The sequence below is a fragment of the Saccopteryx bilineata genome, chromosome 2 (genome assembly GCF_036850765.1).
Source record: "Saccopteryx bilineata isolate mSacBil1 chromosome 2, mSacBil1_pri_phased_curated, whole genome shotgun sequence".
In the NCBI taxonomy this organism is placed as follows: domain Eukaryota; kingdom Metazoa; phylum Chordata; class Mammalia; order Chiroptera; family Emballonuridae; genus Saccopteryx; species Saccopteryx bilineata.
In genome coordinates, this window is record NC_089491.1 from 29,095,995 (window position 1) to 29,113,576 (window position 17,582).

The 17,582-nt window shown below is 47.9% G+C and overlaps 1 protein-coding gene across 1 annotated transcript in view; it reads left to right on the plus strand.

Annotated features, from left to right (window-relative positions):
* Positions 1 to 17,582, plus strand: part of ABCA1 (ATP binding cassette subfamily A member 1) — a 131,407-nt gene that overhangs the window by 65,179 nt on the left and 48,646 nt on the right. Inside the window, exons 8-14 of the mRNA XM_066256609.1 lie at positions 1,871 to 1,963; positions 7,009 to 7,249; positions 9,499 to 9,638; positions 10,007 to 10,123; positions 14,493 to 14,690; positions 15,598 to 15,803; positions 16,374 to 16,550. Of these exons, the coding sequence (XP_066112706.1) occupies positions 1,871 to 1,963; positions 7,009 to 7,249; positions 9,499 to 9,638; positions 10,007 to 10,123; positions 14,493 to 14,690; positions 15,598 to 15,803; positions 16,374 to 16,550 (1,172 nt within the window). The remainder of the gene's footprint in view (positions 1 to 1,870; positions 1,964 to 7,008; positions 7,250 to 9,498; positions 9,639 to 10,006; positions 10,124 to 14,492; positions 14,691 to 15,597; positions 15,804 to 16,373; positions 16,551 to 17,582) is intronic.

The following is a 17,582-nucleotide window of genomic DNA, read 5'->3' on the forward strand; positions in this document are numbered from 1 at the left end:
TTTGGCTTCTTCTTTTTTTTTTTTTTTGTCTTGCTATACATTCCTGAACAGCTATCACCTTGCAGACCTCGTGGTTTGCACAAAAATATTTTACCTCTTATGTCTTCCAAGGGAGACCTCTCAGTTCATAAAAAGTTTTCCTACTGCAGGGCTAACTTCTAGCGTGGTAACCTTTAGTTAAAATGTGAGCCTGAGGAGAGAGAGTAAAACACACGCGCACACACACACCACCTGGTTTCCTCATGGATTACTGCATTGAAGGGACACTCACTCACAATGTGTGGTTGTATCACAGAGACCTATGTGAGTGTAGCATTTAAGGAAGACGTAGGTCCGTTAGAGGACAGAGTGTGGAAATGCTGGACCGTGGTGAGAAAGCCATTCTAGAGGAGATCACAGATCAGGCTGGACTGATTCTCTCAGACAACCTGGAGGCAGATTCTCTCAGAAGAGCACAAGCAGGATTATGCACAGAGAGTGTGATGATCATGATGATTCAAAATCTTCTGCATTTGGAATGCTTTTTTAAAGGAAAACAACCCAGGCTGCTGTTTCTCAGAGATAATAATGAGCTCCCTCCACTCTTAGTCATTTCCCATGCAGTCTGAATTACAATGTCACAGCAATCTTTGATAGAAGACAGATATCCAAAATAGCCCAGCCTTCTCTACCTATCAGAGGTGTCTGATACTGAATAAAGCAAGGCCCGTAGGAGCATTAAGGAAAGATGGGTTTTCCCTGAAGACCTCGTTTTCCCCATGTGACAAATAAGGATGATGAAACTGACTCGCTGTCTTTCTCATTCGAAGCCTGAAAACTCGGAACCGACTTTGAGGCTCCTCAGGAATCGCATTCCTTTTGTTCTCTGGCATAGGCTGTCTGCCCTAATGTATCTTTTCCTTGAGTCTAATTAATTATTTTCTTATATTTGCTGTGTAGCTAGGTGGTCTGTAACAGTGATTAAATAAGTAAGTAAATATAAAGAATTTGACTAAAACTAGACAGAAGTGTTCTGTATTAAATTTCCAGTATTAGCAATAGGGCTGACTTGAGCAATGTGAAAGACAATTCCTTCTTCCTGGGCTTTTTTGGTTGTTATTTCTTTCTTTCTTTACTTTTCCTTCTTTTTTTTTTTAAGTGAGAGGAAGAGAAATAGCGAGACAGACTCCAGCATGTGTCCTGACTGGGATCTTCCTGGCAACCCCATCTGGGGCTAATGCTCAGACCAGCTGAGCTGTCCTCGGCATCTGGGGCGATGTTTGAACCAATCGAGCCACTGCCTTCTGGAGGGGAAAGGAAAGAGAGGAAGGGGGGGAGAGAAGCAAAGAGTTGCTTCTCTTGTGTGCTCTGACCGGGGATTGAACCCAGGACGTTCATATGCTGGGCCAGTGCTCTATCCACTGAGCCACTGGCCAGGGCCGTTTTTTGTAGCTTTAAACTTTATATTTTTTTCTCTTCTTGTTGAGCCATTGCAAATGTAGTTTTCAAGGCCATTCCCATATCCCTGTCTTGCAGGACTACAGACAGAGTTGGGAATTTATGGTCAGGGTTGCATTTGGACACACACACACACACCCCCCCCCATGAGATTTTTTTTTTAAAATCTATTACATATCAACTAGTTTTTAATAGATACATATTTCTGCACCATTTGAAAGCATTCAGCGAATAATTTGTAAGTCTTACGTGAAATAAATAGCCCACAACTGTAGCGTTAGAATAATTCTAGTGTCATCTTTTGGTCAGGAGTGGGTTTCTTGTGTTTTAAACTCTAGATTGTGAGTGGTTTTAATTGACCTGTTTATTCTTAAGAGAGATTGCAGGTTTACATTTGAACTGGAAAACAAAGGATTTCTTTTTCTTGTTCCAGACGGAACTAGACTCTTTATCTCCCGTCCTGAGCAAGGAGCTAATTGAAAGCACACGAATTTTGATGGACAGCCTTGGGACTCTGGGCCAAGAGGTAAGTAGTGTCATTCCAGGACCAGGAGATGGACCTTCCACCATCACTTTTGTTTAACTCTAATTTGACTAACAGGTTTGTTTTGCTTTGCATATCATATGCAAGGTACGATCAATGTTAGAGGCATCCGTGATCTTAAAAATGATGTGGTTTGATCTCCTTACTTTAGAGATGAAGACACATGCTTAGAAGCTTCAGAGCGAATGAGTTAGTGACCAAAGGCCCACTCTTTATCTAGAAGTTTCTTCCATTTTTATTCCCACCCTTAGCTAATAACTCTATTGGAAAGAGGGTAATTCTACCCCCCACCCCCCCACCCCCCCCCCCGTTTGGTCACGTTTGTCTTCCCAGCAACTGCTCCATGTTTCTTCTTCAGTTGCAAGACCAAAGAATCTCTTTACCGAAAAGTGTTTGCTAAGTAAAGGGAACACCAGGGGTACCTTTAAAGCAGATCTTTCCCTTGCGGATGCCAGGCCTTGGGGGTTCCACTTTGGGAATGTGGAGTCTTGATGAACGTTGATTCACTCCGGCCTTCCAGGTCCACATGTTGACGGATGTATCGGGATAACCTCTGCGGTAGGATCAGAGGGGCCGTAGGTGCTCGACCAGTGGGTGCTTCACCGTTCTGCCACCCAGCCGGTTTCAAACGAGACTGGGAACGGAGGGGCCGTCTGGAGCCTAGTGTGTAGGGCCCGAGCCGGTGGGCAGTGGCCAGAACAAGGCAGGCCTTAATGTACAGGACAGCGACTTTCAACCTTTTCTGTCTCATGGCCCATATGCACTAATTACCAAAATTCGGCGGCACACCCAGAAAATACATTTTTTTTGCCGATCTGACAAAAGAAATAGGTGTAATTTTGGTTTATCCACACCGGATGGCTGTGGTTGTGTTGTGTGTTGTTGTTTTTTAAATTCGACAATCGAAGGGAAAAGGGGTCAGTGCCCTTGACTAAATAAATAGTCAGGTATTGCACGTTTTACAAATCCTTGCGGCACACCAGTGGAAAATCACTGGGATAGGGCGTCGGGGTAGGACTGGTTTGTGGGGAAATTTTTGCAGATTTGGTCCAGCCTTATTTTGAGTTGCTTCTCTAACAGTGGTTTTTAACCTTTTCATACTTGGGGACTAGTGAAATTAGAATTATTTTGGTGACCGCTAAGGCAGAAATCACCCTGAACATAAGTGAATTTGACTAATAAGATCATTGGGTCTAGCCTGACCTGTGGTGGCGCAGTGGATAAAGCGTCAACCTGGAAACGCTGAGGTTGCTGGTTCAAAACCCTGGGCTTGCCTGGTCAAGGCACATATGGGAGTTGATGCTTCCTGCTCCTCCCCTCTTCTCTCTATCTCTCTCTCTCTCTCTCTCCCCTCTCTATAATGAATAAAAAAAAAAAAAGAAAGATCATTGGGTCTATAATCTTTATACCGCATCAATCAGGGAGGTTAACTCTTTCATAGACCGGCATGAAATTTCTGGCAGACTGGGCCATAGAACGGCAGTTGAAAAACCGTGCTCTAATGTTTTGGCATTTGTATCATTGTTCTCAAATATTACTATTTACTTTGTTTTCTGGGAATAAAAATATTGCATGTTCACTGTGGAATATGCAGAATGTTGGAAAATATAGAAAAAAACCGGGTTTAAACAGTCAACACTTTTATCATTTTGGGTTCTCCTAATTATACTCATGTGTGTGACTGAAGAGCCTTGGTTTTTGGGTCCCTTTCAGGAAAAGAAGCCCTCTTCCAGCCTGCCATTTGTTATTTCAGTTAGGAATGCTGGTGACCTTTCTGGGGGCGGGGAGGCTGGGTCACCTGGGGTTCTTCCGGGAGGCAGAAGGAGAAGCAGAAACATCCCTGCAAGTCCGTAGCCATTTCTCTAGGGCCCTGCTTGCTGACACTGATGTGCCCTGAACTGACTCCCCTCCCCCCAGGCCCTCTCCCAGCCTCAGGGACGGCACCGCAGGGACCTGGGAGGCTGCCTCTAAACTCAGGGCTGGTCTGGGGCCAGCTGTTTCCTCTTACATCACTGGCCTGCCTTTTGTCTGGGGTACAAAAAAATAATTAAAAGCATGTGATGTCCCCACTGCTGATGTGGCGGAAAGTCTCCAGCTGAGCCGTATACATTTTTCTTGGCAGCTGTTTCCACGCGTACAGCTTGCTCCCTGGTCCCGGGCAGGCAGGGCCATCTGCTCCTCTCAGCATAAAAGCTTCAGGTCACTTTGACCACAACTTACTCATTTTCTGACTTGCTCTTTCTCTGGGACAAATGGGAGAAGGCAAATAAATAAATAAGTGTGCTTGCTTATCTGTTCAGAGTTTGGATGAGGAAGTCGGTTGTTTCGACCAAAGCAGGACCCTTGAAGGGGAAGGGAGAGAACATTTTCTGAGGAGCTGCCCTGGTTCATGCGGTTGCACCCAATTTTCCGCGTGACAAATATGAATGGGTCTTACCATGTCCGTTTTACAGATGACGGGCCCTGGAACGTTAGACAGCTTGCCCACAGTTACCTGGTTAATTATTTGGCCCAGCGGGGATTCGAACCCAGGACTGTTGGACTCCAAAGCCCATGTTCTTGCTGCTGTCGCCTGCCTGTCTGATGAACTCGGATGGTAGCTGGTATAGAATAGAAAGGGGACTCATGGAAGAAAGAAAATACAGACAAGCAGGACTTGGCAGTTGAGAGGGTCTATCTAGGTGAGTCCGAGCTGACAGGAGCTTCACGTCTAGGGGACAGGGAAGGTGTACCTGAGAAAGCTGGGACAGCGGGGCAGGGACCGGCATCTTTAACCACCCAGCTCTGTCAGGTGCCGGGCTCTGCTTCATGTTGGGACTCAGCGGTGAACACAGTCCTCCTGGGGCCCAGGTGGGCAGGGAGACGGGCCACTGTGTAACGTGGCAGCGGGGTGTGTGCACTGGAGGACAACAAAGCAGGGAAGGGAGATTGTGATGAAGTGCTGTCTCAAAGGGGGGTGACGAGGGACGTCCTTTCTGATAAGGTAGCATTTGAACCTGGAGGAAATGACAGTGTGTTCATGGAGAAGGAAGGGCCCTCCAAGCAGGGGTGGGGGGGCACAGATACAAAGACACCTATGTAGGGCGTGATGAAGGAGTGTAGTTAAAGACCGGGAAGGAGGCTGATGTGTGGCCAGAAGGAAGTGAGCAAGGGAGAGGGGGGTTGGAGGCGAGAGGTCAGTGAAGGAGGGGCACACCCTGTAGGCCTGGTCAGCCTGGATTTCTGCTGGGTGAGATGGGAAGCCAGCAGAGCGTTTGGAGCACAGGGGCGGGCATACGACGTGACCTGTAGTACGTATGAGACTGTCGACATTCTGGCTGTTAAACTGAGAAGAGACTGTGGTGGGGGCACATTGCGGGGACTGAGGAGGCAGTGAGTCTGTCGGCCCTTCATTCATTCCACAGAAGATGATCGGGCCCCCCCTTCTGTGGGCTGGGGATGAGCAGCCACCCCTTGCTGTGAGTGGGGGCGCGTCAGCACAGATGTGGGGCGTAGGAGCTAAGGGTTTGGGAGAGTGAGTAGGAGTTTGTCCCTAAGACAGGTGCTGGGAAGAGCCCACAGCTGGAAAGAACTTCTCATCGCTCAAGGTGCCTCTGTCCAAGGCTGTGCTGGTTTTATGTGGGAAGAAGTGTGTTCTTTGGGTGGGGCGTGGCAGGAGGGCGGTGGTGGGGCAGCCAGTGGGAAGAGCAGGGAGGGCTTTTACTCACTGTACTTCAACATCTTCAGGGCTGCTCCACCCACGTAGGACAGGAAAGGTGGTCTGGCTGTCGCTCCCTCTCTGCCTGTGGACCTCAGGCAGATTACGAGAAGCTCACTGCGTTCTCCTGGTGTATGGGATGCCCCTTCTCTGGAGGGACCCATGTCTGTGATGTCTGACCCACCCCGGAGTGCCCCGTTCCCCTGGATCTCCGGCATCCAGGGCCACGTGGCTCACAGGAACCGGCAGGCTTCTGTGACGGAGTGTGGGCGTGTGGGACCCAGTTTCAGGCCTTCGCCAAGGCTTGCGCAGGGTCCCACAGCCTGTCCCTGCCCTCTCCACGGCTGTCTTCCAGGTGGTGAGAGCGGGGAGGGAGGGACTTTTCAAGGAATGTAGGGATCTATTAATGATTTATTGTGAAAAGTGTAGAAATACAAAGTGTTCTATAAATAATTGTAAGAGCAGCTGGGCCAAGAGCTCCACGCGGTGCTGGATGGAGTGCGTTTGTGTGGAAGACAAAGCACTCACGGAGCGTGAGTCACAGACACAGCCCCTCGCTGCCCGGGGCGGCTGACTCACCACTGCGGGCTGCTCCGCGCAGGGGCCACCTCCGCGCAGGGCCCCCTCTCGTATATCATGTGATTGCTGCCTCACCGGCACACTCGGTCATCGTCCTGATGAGAAGTTGGGCCTTAAGAGGAGTGACTTTTCTAAGGCTTGAAGCTAATGAGAGACATAGCTGGGATTTGAACTCGAATCTCCCCTCTCACGCTGTCCCCGTTGCCCAGCCCTTAACTGACATTGCACATGTAGCTTTTTTCCCAAGGGGCAGAGAGGTCCTTAGTTTACACACTGAAGTTGGAGGTGTCTTACAGATGAGTCCGCGACTGAGGGTGTGAGTAGATCGTGATGTACGCCCTTGAACACACAGCTGTTCAGAGAAAGCAGCCTCTCCTGTACACCAGAAGATAATTGGAATGAAATAAAACCCATCACCAGGGACTCCACTGACTGCTAAGCTGTTCTTCTCCCCCTTTAATGTGCCTGGGAATCACAGGGCATCTTGTGAAAATACAGATTTGAATTGCAGAACGACAGATGAGAATATGCATGTGAGACCCCTCAGTGATGCAGATGCTGCTGGTCCCCAGACCACAGCAGGGCCAGCAGGGTTCTGGTAACAGCAACTCCTTGGAGGTGGCATCACCCAAGATACATTCTGGGATGTGGCTTTGGAGAGGTCAAGAAAATAAGATGTGTCTTTCTTTCTTTTCTTCTTCCCCCCTTTCCTCCTCTTCCCTCTCCCTTCCCTCCTGATCCCTGACCTCAGCTGTTCAGCATGCGGAGCTGGAGTGACATGCGGCAGGAGGTGATGTTTCTGATCAACAGGAACGGCTCCAGCTCCTCCACCCAGATATACCAGGCTGTCTCCCGCATCGTCTGTGGCCATCCCGAGGGTGGGGGCCTGAAGATCAAGTCCCTCAACTGGTATGAGGACAACAACTACAAAGCCCTCTTTCGGGGCAATGGCACCGAGGAGGATGCTGGCACCTTCTATGACAACTCTACAAGTGAGTGTGCATACTGAAGCCCTGGCCCCAGCCCACCTTAGATGTGGACTCAGTCAGCCCCGTGTCACCCCCTCTGTCGGGCTCGCCTTTCTGTGCAGACCGAAGCCCTGGCCCCAGCCCACCTTAGATGTGGACTCAGTCAGCCCCGTGTCACCCCCTCTGTCGGGCTCGCCTTTCTGTGCAGACTGAAGCCCTGGCCCCAGCCCACCTTAGATGTGGACTCAGTCAGCCCCATGTCACCCCCTCTGTCGGGCTCGCCTTTCTCCTGTGTAGCAGCACAGGGTGTTCACATGTCTGTCTGCTCACCAGACTGAGCGCCTCGGGGGGGAGTCTTCCTCGTTAGCTATCGCCCCTTCTTCGAATGGGGCCTGGTACACCTCGATTTCCCATTATGTTTTATCAAATGAATGACTGATGGAAAACCAGTCTCCTAGTTTATTGGGAGATGTAGGAGAGAGGCTCCCTGAGTAATCAAGCCTCTTCCTCTTCTCCCCTTCCCTCTCCTTCTTCCTCCCCCTTGCGGTATGCTTTCTAACAAAAACTAAACAGGAGATCATTATGCTAAGTGAAATAAGCCAGGCAGAGAAAGGCAAATATCATATGATCTCACTTATATGTGTAATCTAATGAACAAAGTGAATGGGATCAGAGAAGGTGAAGGGATTAGTGAAATAATATATACACAACACAGAAATACAGATAACAGGACAGCAAATCCTTGAGGGAAGGGGGGAGGGAGTTAGGGGGCGGGGGGTAAAGTGAGGATAAATAGGGACATGGGGTGGGGGGTGAAAGTTATATTCAGTGGGACACTTGAATTCATGTTAACACAATAAATTAAAATTAATAAAAATTAAAAAAAAAGTAAAAACCCCTAAACAATAACTGTTAAAATAATAACAACATAAAAGTCAACACTTAAGGAACATTTCCTGTGCTTCCTTTTTGTTCTCTCATTTAACCCCTACAATAATCTTTCAAGGAAGGTTTTATCAGCCCACATTGTGTAGTCTCAGAGAGGTTAAGTGACTTACTCAGAGCCACACTATAGTCACAACACAAGAGCCAAGATTAAGCCCAGAGCGTCGTGGCTTCATACTTTTTTCCAGTAAACCACTCAGCCTCTGAAATACCTGTTAATGGTGGCGTGTGATTCCCATCAGACCCGGGCAATGGATCAGCTGTTTGTTTTTGGTTCTTAGCTGCAAGGCGGTATTAAAGAACTTCTTAACTCTATATCTGCTCCTCACACCTGGCAGTTCAGTGGGCATTTGTGTCCTGTGCCTGATGGCCGTGAGGAGCCAGAGTTACAGTTTCAGACAACAACATCCCTTTCCTTGAAACCTGGATGCAAGTGAGCCTTATTCCATTTTGAACCACAGGTGTGTCTGTCAGACACGGACGGGGCAGCTTTGTGTGCATTATTGTAACCCAAGAACCTTTTATTTTCCTCTGGAACAAAGCACTCCAGACATCGCGCGGCTGCTTTGCGAGCCGGAAGGGGATGGCATTACGGGCCATTTTCTGAAATGCTATTCCCCTGCTCCCTGGCTTTGCAAGTTAACGCAGGGGAACCTTCATTTTCGCAACAGATATAATTGTGAACAACCCCTTCGCCCCCTACTTTTTAAGTTATATTGTCTTTGCAGCGTGTAGAAGATACGTGATACCTTGAGGAATACCCAGAATGAAAATTTTAAACAAATCAGGGATCCTTCTGGAAAATCAAACCCCGTGGTCTGTTCTAATTTTGGATTTCTCAGTTGAGGATACTTATTGTGTTTATTACATATCCTCGTGATGAGACCTGTTAATCGAAGGGAATTGTTTGATTTTTGCTTGAAAACTGAAGTCTGAATTTAGCCTCTGTTTTCAATGAAAGCGGAATGGGGAGGGCGGCACAGAGTCCGAATTGTGGGATACGCAGGTCTGTGCGTGTGGAAACGTTTTCCAGGTTGTCTCCGTTGCATTTTCTTTCCGTCATCAGTGTTGACTAAGCTCTGATCAGGTGCTGTTCTGAGGGCTCTGCAGGTACTATCTCAGTTAATCCTCCCCACATCTCTGCCAAGTAGATACTATTAACTTTATTTTTTATAGTGTGCTAACTGAGGTGAAGTTATTTATTATATAAGCTCTTAAGTGGTAGAGCTGGGATCTGAACCGAGGACTGTCTTGCTGACTCTTAACACCCTGTTAGTTCCCACAAGTATACGGCCACGCATATGAATGTTTGCCTTTCGTCTTTGTAGCTCCTTTTTGCAATGATTTGATGAAGAACTTGGAGTCTGACCCTTTTTACCGCATCATATGGAAGGTCCTCAAGCCTCTCCTTGTTGGGAAGATCCTGTACACACCTGACACTCCAGCCACGAGGCAGGTTATGGCTGAGGTAAGCTGCCCAGACCCAGGAGTTCCTCTCCAGAATCCTGCTAGAATTCCTGGAAAAAAAAAAAGCAAAGACGGTTCCAGATGGTGTGTAGTGAGTGTTCTTGTGGCTCTTCTGGGATTTCCAAAGAGGGGGAGCGTCGAGTCTGAACCAGGTCAGAGCTGACTGTTGAGGCCCAGCTCTCCAGCCCTGGGCGTTTGCATCGTCGCGGCAGGCGGTCACTTCCTGGGGATGGGAAGACTGGAAAGGGGCTGTTGTGATGGGGCATCTCTGCAGGGGCCAGTGGTGTTTCTCATGTCTTTGCTTCTCCTCTTTTTTTTTTTTTTTTTTTTTTCCCTCCTTGCTCTCCCTGGCTCCCCTCCTGACTCCAGGTGAACAAGACCTTCCAGGAACTGGCTATGTTCCACGATATAAAAGGCATGTGGGAAGAGCTCAGCCCCAAGATCTGGACCTTCATGGAGAGCAGCGTGGAAATGGACCTTGTCCGGGTGAGTGTCCCTCGGATGACCCTGGGCCTGCTCGATGTCGGAGAAGTGGGATTCTGGTCAGATTCAAGAAGTGACTGAAATGAAAATGCTTTATGTTTAATCAGAATAGACATAATGAGCCGAGCTCCAGCTACAGGGCTGTCATCTTCGTAGAGCTACAGGCAATGTTACACACATGACACTGGTTCATTCACATCAGCATCAATGCATCTGGGGGTCAAAAATCAGTTTTCTAAGAAGCTGAGGGAGAGCTGGTATTTGGAGCAAGAGTTTGGTGATGGGAGGACCCTGACTATTTTCATTTCTGGCTCTAGAGCCTGCCACAGCATCTTGCTTGGCCTTCTTGTGTCTTGGTAGAACTTGGACAGAGGTGTGGGAGCAAAGGGCTAGTGTGAGAGACTGGCTCCCCAGTGACTGCATGAGCACGGAGCTGCCGTTACCACGTTGAGGGGAATTGCACTTAGCGCTTCTGAACCACTTGAAAGGGATTAGTGCTCTAGAGACAATTGAATTCAAAGGCAGAGGAATCTGAGCATGGACAGAATTGTCTCCTTTGCTTGAGCCTGAGTGCCATTTAATCACATCATCCCTGCCTTGGGCTGAGTCCGAGAATCATTAGACTATTTCCTGTCTCCATGGTGAGGGAGACGTCTTCCTTTTGCTTCTGCTGCCGTTCAGAAGGAGGGATGGGTTTTGCAGGGTTCCTTTCCTTGATACCTCACTGATCAGAGGGGCGGCTGGGTTTCAGAGGTGATACCTATCTGAGAGGTGCTCTGTCAGGCTTAGGAATGTCCCTGATGCCCCGGGAGGGACAGTACCCAGGGGCCTTCCACTGATGGGGAAGTCATCTTTGTTGTAGCAAGCCTAGTACATATACAGAATTCTTAAATTGGGGCATTTAAAAACCAAGGGATTTCAATGAGAAAAACATCAACAATATTTTTTTATGGATTAACTGAATAATTCCTGACTAGTAATAACAACTCATGCCCATCAAGATGGCTCCCATCTGTCCTCTGTAAAGGGATTCATGTGCCCCGGCCATGGACAGCAACACAGGTCTGGGTGATGTCTCAGGCCTCTTCTTCCTGGTCCTCTTCTTGGCATGTCCATTCCTCCGTTAGAGTTCTCTCCTTCGGAGTCTCAGAGGATTCCATGAGTTTGGGTAGATGGATGGATGCCTTTTCTACTCTGAAATGAAGAGTCTGCTTTGGATGTTCCAACAGCTCATAGGCTCCCAGTTTTTTGGGGACAAAGCCTCGTCAGTGTGGCTGTGGCACTCGTTAGGAATCTCGCTGGGAGAACCCAGGCTGTGCAATACAGGGCGAGGCGAAAGTAGGTCTACAGTTGAGAGTATGCAAAACACAGCGTTTATTCTTGTATTACTATTTATTAATTACGGTAGTATTTTCCACATGAACAGCTGTAAACCTGCTTTTGCCCCACCCTGCAGGAAACGTAGGAGCTGTGGGCTGGGAGAAGGGATGTGGTTTGGAGGACCTTTATTTCAAGCTCTAGGGAACCCCGAAAAGGTTTTGAGCAAGGGGAGCTGTAGATACATCCTTCCGATGTGACCAGTGGATTAAGGAGGGGGACGATATGAGGCAGAGGCCAGTATGGAGGCCGTCCAAGTGGGTGGCCAAGGCACTGGCGGGGGTGAAGCCTGACGACTGCTGGGCTGTGGGGGTGAGAGAGGGGGAGGCGTTGGCGTGGATTTTGGTTTCTAGCGAGTGGATGGTAGGAGGTGTCCGAGAGGCTGGTTGGTATTGGGGCCTGGGGAGCAGGGAGATGAGGCTGTAGACGCAGACTCGAGACTTGTCAGCCTGTGGGTGGACTTGAAGGGCCTCCTCCAGCTTCTCTCTCTATTCAGGAATGTTGACTTCACACCATATAAGCTTGGGCCCCTTAGTACTCTGTACCCCCTGTAGCCTCCCATTTGGGACATGAGGAATGCCCTAGGTGTCTGCTTCTCTTGGGATAATTCTCCCCTCCTTCCCTCCCTCCCTCCCTCCCTCCCTCCCTCCCTCCCTCCCTCCCTCCCTCCCTCCCTCCTCCCTCCTTCCTTTCTTTCAGCTTTATTGAGGTGTAATTGACAAGTAAGCACTGTATATGTTTAAGGGAACAACTTGCTTTTTGATATTCACATATATTGTAAAATGGTCACCACAACTGTTAACATAGGCATCCTCTCACATAGTTACTGCTCAGCAAAGTGTGGGATTGTTAGTGCTGTAGTCACCGCGCTGTACCTTTGAGCTCAGGTTGTATAACTGAAACTTTGTGTGGTTTGACCTCCCCGGTCCCCCCACCCCCAGCCCCTGGCGTCACCAGTCTACTCTGCGATAGCACCATCCTTTTCTGCTGTCTGCGGCTCTGTCTGCACCCGTTGCATCACCCCCAGCCCCTGGCGTCACCAGTCTACTCTGCGATAGCACCATCCTTCTCTGCTGTCTGCGGCTCTGTCTGCACCCGTTGCATCACCCCCAGCCCCTGGCGTCACCAGTCTACTCTGCGATAGCACCATCCTTCTCTGCTGTCTGCGGCTCTGTCTGCACCCGTTGCATCACCCCCAGCCCCTGGTGTCACCAGTCTACTCTGCGATAGCACCATCCTTCTCTGCTGTCTGTGCTCTGTCTGCACCCGTTGCATCGCCCCCAGGCCCGGGCTCACTTCTCTGCCACGCCGTGGAACCCACTGGCACTGGATGGTTCTCTTTTGCCTTCTTCACCTCAGGGCTCTGCTCTCTCCTTGGCTACCACTCCTAAGGGCGACATTAGGTTTCCTGGTCCCATCAGGTGCCCTGGAATGGCTGTGTGACCAGGGATGTCACCGGGCTGCTCTCGCTGGTCTTGCTTCCTTGGCCATGTTGCTCAGAAGCCACACTGGGCAGGGCGGGCCTCAGCCCCAACATCACATATCTTCTCCTAGCTCTTACTCGTTCAGTGCCAGTCTCCAAATAGAGTCATTTCAGAAGTGCTAAACCGTACCCCTGTGGACTTGCGTGAGGTACAATTTTGTATCTATTTATACCAACAAAAATACGTATCTTACTGATGACAATATAAATTGCCATTCCCTATTGGAAAGCAATTTGGGATGAAGATTGCGAGAACCATATAAAAAATGTGCCATCCCGCGTACCTCCATTCCGCACGCCCTCGGGGATATATCCTACAGACATAATTTTAAAGGAATAAGTCACAAGAAATAAGAAAATGTTATTGCTCTAATAATTGTTTTGTGAGAACTAGGCTAAATGCTTAGCTGTAGGAGACTCGTCAGTGAAATTATGGTATATATAATCTATGACATCATTATGTTTCCATTAAAATAATAAATATGAAGCCACATGGGGAGGAAAAGCTTATAATGTTGGTGGAAACAAGACTGATTTAAAAAGTAGCCGTGTTTGCCTCCTTAGAGATTCCTTTTCAGCAGAGCTGGGATTTTGTTGTCCCCTCATCGCTGTGACAAGTAGGTGCAGTTGCTGCTCCTTTTCCCTGAGCTGAGTGCAGAGCTGACCCATTGTGTCGGCGGCATACTTGTGCAGGCCTCTGCCCCAGCCCTGTGGGCCTGTTGGTTGAGCACTAGAGTGGGTTGTGGGTTTTTTTTTTTTTTTTTCATATTGACCCACACGGGGACCAACCAGCTAAGGACCTAGAAACGGAAGACAGGCCTCCTTTGTGTCATGACCCCTGTGTCCTGCGGTTGAGAAAGATCCTATTTTACTTGGTTTAAGAACAGCATTATTTCCCCAACTAAACAGCAAAAGTGGGCTTGTCTTCATTCAGTCTAGAGGTAGGGTCTTTATGAGGGGTTGTCAGATGGGGTCTCAAGAGAGGAAGTAAGGTACAGTAGAGTCAGAGAGCCGCTTCGTATCCTGGCTTGGCGACTTATTAGCTGTGTGACCTTACGTTAGGGGCTTGACCTCTCTGAACGTCAGTTTTCCCATCTGTGAAATGGGAGCTGTTAAAGATACCTTCCTAATGGAATTGTGAGAGGCAAAGCATATAAATAATTCAGTTTAGTAACTGCACAGAGGAGGTATGATTACTGTTGTCCCTGCAGTTCATGTTGTTCGGCTAGCTTGTGGGGTGCAGTGGAGACCTGGGGACTCTGGATTCAGACTGGTCTGACTTTGAGTCTCTGCTCCATGGCAAGTAACATTATGACTCAGACTTGGTTAAAATTGTATTTGTTTATTTTCATTCCCAAGAGTCTCATCTTTAATATGGGGTCACTCTTATTTATACCACAGCTTTCTGTGAAGATTTAAAAAAAAAAAAAAGTACGTGGAGGTTTTGTAAGTCCTATGCTCATCAGGACTGAATTGGTGTTTACTATTTGTGATTTCTCATTGAAATGGCAGACGCTCTTGAACAGCCAGAGCAACGACCACTTCTGGAAGCAGCGTTTGGCCGGCTTAGATTGGACAGCTGAAGATATCGTGGCGTTTCTGGCCAAATACCCAGAGGATGTCCAGTCAGCGAATGGCTCTGTGTACACCTGGAGAGAGGCTTTCAATGAGACCAACCGGGCAGTCCAGACCATATCTCACTTCATGGAGGTGAGGATCTGTTCTGTGGATCACTTAGAAAAGGCTATGGGTCCCCCCCCCTCTGAGATATAAGAAGCGAGATTAGAAGAATGTTTAGAAATAATGTTCAGACTTATTTACAGTAGTATTCCTGAGACCTAACACAGGGCGTGGTGTATAAAAGGCACTCCATAAATGTTAGTCGAATGATCAGATGAGGAAATAAACAAACCTAAGTCTAGTTTTATTTTATCTGACTCAAGAGTTTCTATCCGTCGTCTTCTGGGCTTTCTTATGTTTCGATATTCCAATACCTAATAGCAACAAGGCAGTTAGTTCCTTATGGCAATGTTCATGAAATCTATTTAAAATCTAATCAGACAGATTACATTTCGAAAACTTTAGTCTTAAAAATGATGTCACTTCATAGGAACGATTAAAAGATTTTTTTTTTTTGGACCTGTTTATTTATTTGGTTAGTTGTTAATGACTCAGAAGAATTGCTAAGAAAACAGAGAGAAAAAGGAGGAAGTATGATCATTGTTTGAATCTCCTTCCACAAATGTCAGTATAAATAACTTAGCTCTAAATTTCAGTTAAACAAATATGACCCTTTTGCAATAGAATATTGGGCAATGACTTTAGGGAAGATGAATGGAGTGAGGATAAGACAGTCTCACAGGTAGCCCTTCCCTCTTGTGGCAGGGTCTCCCTGGGCCAGGGCTTGTTTTCCTGGCCACGCCCTTCCCTCTTGTGGCAGGGTCTCCCTTGGCCAGGGCTTGTTTTCCTGGCCACGCCCTTCCCTCTTGTGGCAGGGTCTCCCTCGGCCAGGGCTTGTTTTCCTGGCCACGCCCTTCCCTCTTGTGGCAGGGTCTCCCTCGGCCAGGGCTTGTTTTCCTGGCCACCCGAGTTCTCACGGCGGCTGTTCTTCCTTCAGTGCGTCAACCTGAACAAGCTGGAACCCATAGCAACGGAAGTCTGGCTCATCAACAAATCCATGGAGCTGCTGGATGAGCGGAGGTTTTGGGCTGGGATCGTATTCACCGGAATTACCCCCAGCAGTGTCGAGCTGCCCCATCACGTCAAGTATAAGATCCGAATGGACATCGACAATGTGGAGAGGACGAATAAGATCAAGGATGGGTAAGCTGAATCCCATTCTTGGGGAAGTCAAGAGCGGCTGTGATGTCTAGAGGTACTTAATTTTATCGACTAATTTGGTAGAAACTGAAGTTGGTGGCTTGATTTTGGTGAAATGGCCACATTTCTTTGATAAAGTCATAAAATACCATTATCTTCTTAAAAAGCATCATCATCTTTTGATTTAGCATTCTCACGCCAGGGGATTAATCCCAAGGAATTGAATCAGCAGAAAAAATGAATAAAGGCTGTAGGTTCTCTGTGTCAACGTTATCCATTTTTACAAAAAGGGATAACGTTTACAGAACAATACGAAAGGGAGTGGTTAGGTAAATTTTGGTATGTCTGCTTAATGCAATGTTAGGTATTCGCTAGAGAGGAAAAGCACCATACTGGTAAGTGGTATGCCCTTTCTGATACCTATTTAAAAATATGGGTACATGTCAACTGACACCAGCAGCTAAGATACCAAATAAAAATAGTGGCTTGGGCGTGGTGATGGGGATGTGAGTGATTGGAATTTTTCCTTGTATGGGTCTAAAGAACATTTGCTCACCTGTGGCTTGGTTTTAGGTACTGGGACCCTGGTCCTCGGGCAGACCCCTTTGAGGACATGCGGTACGTCTGGGGAGGCTTTGCCTACTTGCAGGATGTGGTGGAGCAGGCGATCATCAGGGTGCTGACAGGCACCGAGAAGAAAACGGGTGTCTATGTGCAACAGATGCCCTACCCCTGTTATGTCGATGACATGTAAGTTACCGGGAAGCCACCATCTTTACTTAGCCAGCCAACACTGCGCCCAGGTGGAGTGCAGACATGCACGCCAAGGGAGGAGACAAAATGCTTTGCTTTTACTTATTTTACGAGGGCGTTGATACTGCTCAGAAAATTGTTTTTGGACTTCTGTGAAGTCCAAAAGGAAGTAGGATGCCAGATGCAGGTGGTTGACAGTTTGTGCTGCGTGAAAGACTCAGACATGTGCACGCACTGGTAGTCCTCCCTGCTTTCTCGTGCGTGGTTGTCAGGTTGTTTTTACACGCTACTCTTCTACCCTTCTGGTTAAAATTTCCCAGCCTGCAAGTGTAATATGTGTCACGGAAAACGCATGCAAGCACTCGCACATGTACACACGCTCCCCAAACCCAGAGACAAAGTTCCAGACCTATAAAAGCGGACTGCACGTAGGTTTTGTCTCCTTCCTCTCTACAAGTGGTAAACCACATTCTGAAACAATCCAAATAAAACCGAACGAGGCCTTTTCATCTTAGACTTTTAAGATAATCTTTTAGTGCTTAGTTACTGTGCGGCCAAGTTCTCATTGTGGGAGCTATGCCTTTGGACCTAATGATTTCTTATAAGAGACAATGGGGGAGAGGTATAATTATTGCTGGCATCTGAAATAAGTCGTCTCTTCCAAATGGGAAACTGTCTGTTCTCTTGTTGCTGCTGTTGTGTGTGTGTGTGTGTGTGTGTGCGCGCGCGCGCGCATGTGCAGAGATCCCAGAGTGGACCGAGCAGGGTTCCTCTCCTTCGGTTTGTTTTCTGCTTTGCCTTGAACAGTCTGTTTCCTTGCATGGCTCTCTCTAGCTTCTCCATGTCACCAGAATTATCTTGCTCTTTATTTTCAGAAAGATTAGCTAGAATTTCCCAAAGGAAGACTTTTCCAGAGAGCGCCCTAACCCGAGATTTACTCTAGAAAGGATGTCTCAAGAGGAAGACAGGATGGGAGTTCAGAGCCATTAAGAGCCTTGGCTATTGTCACAGAGCTGTACATGCAGAAAT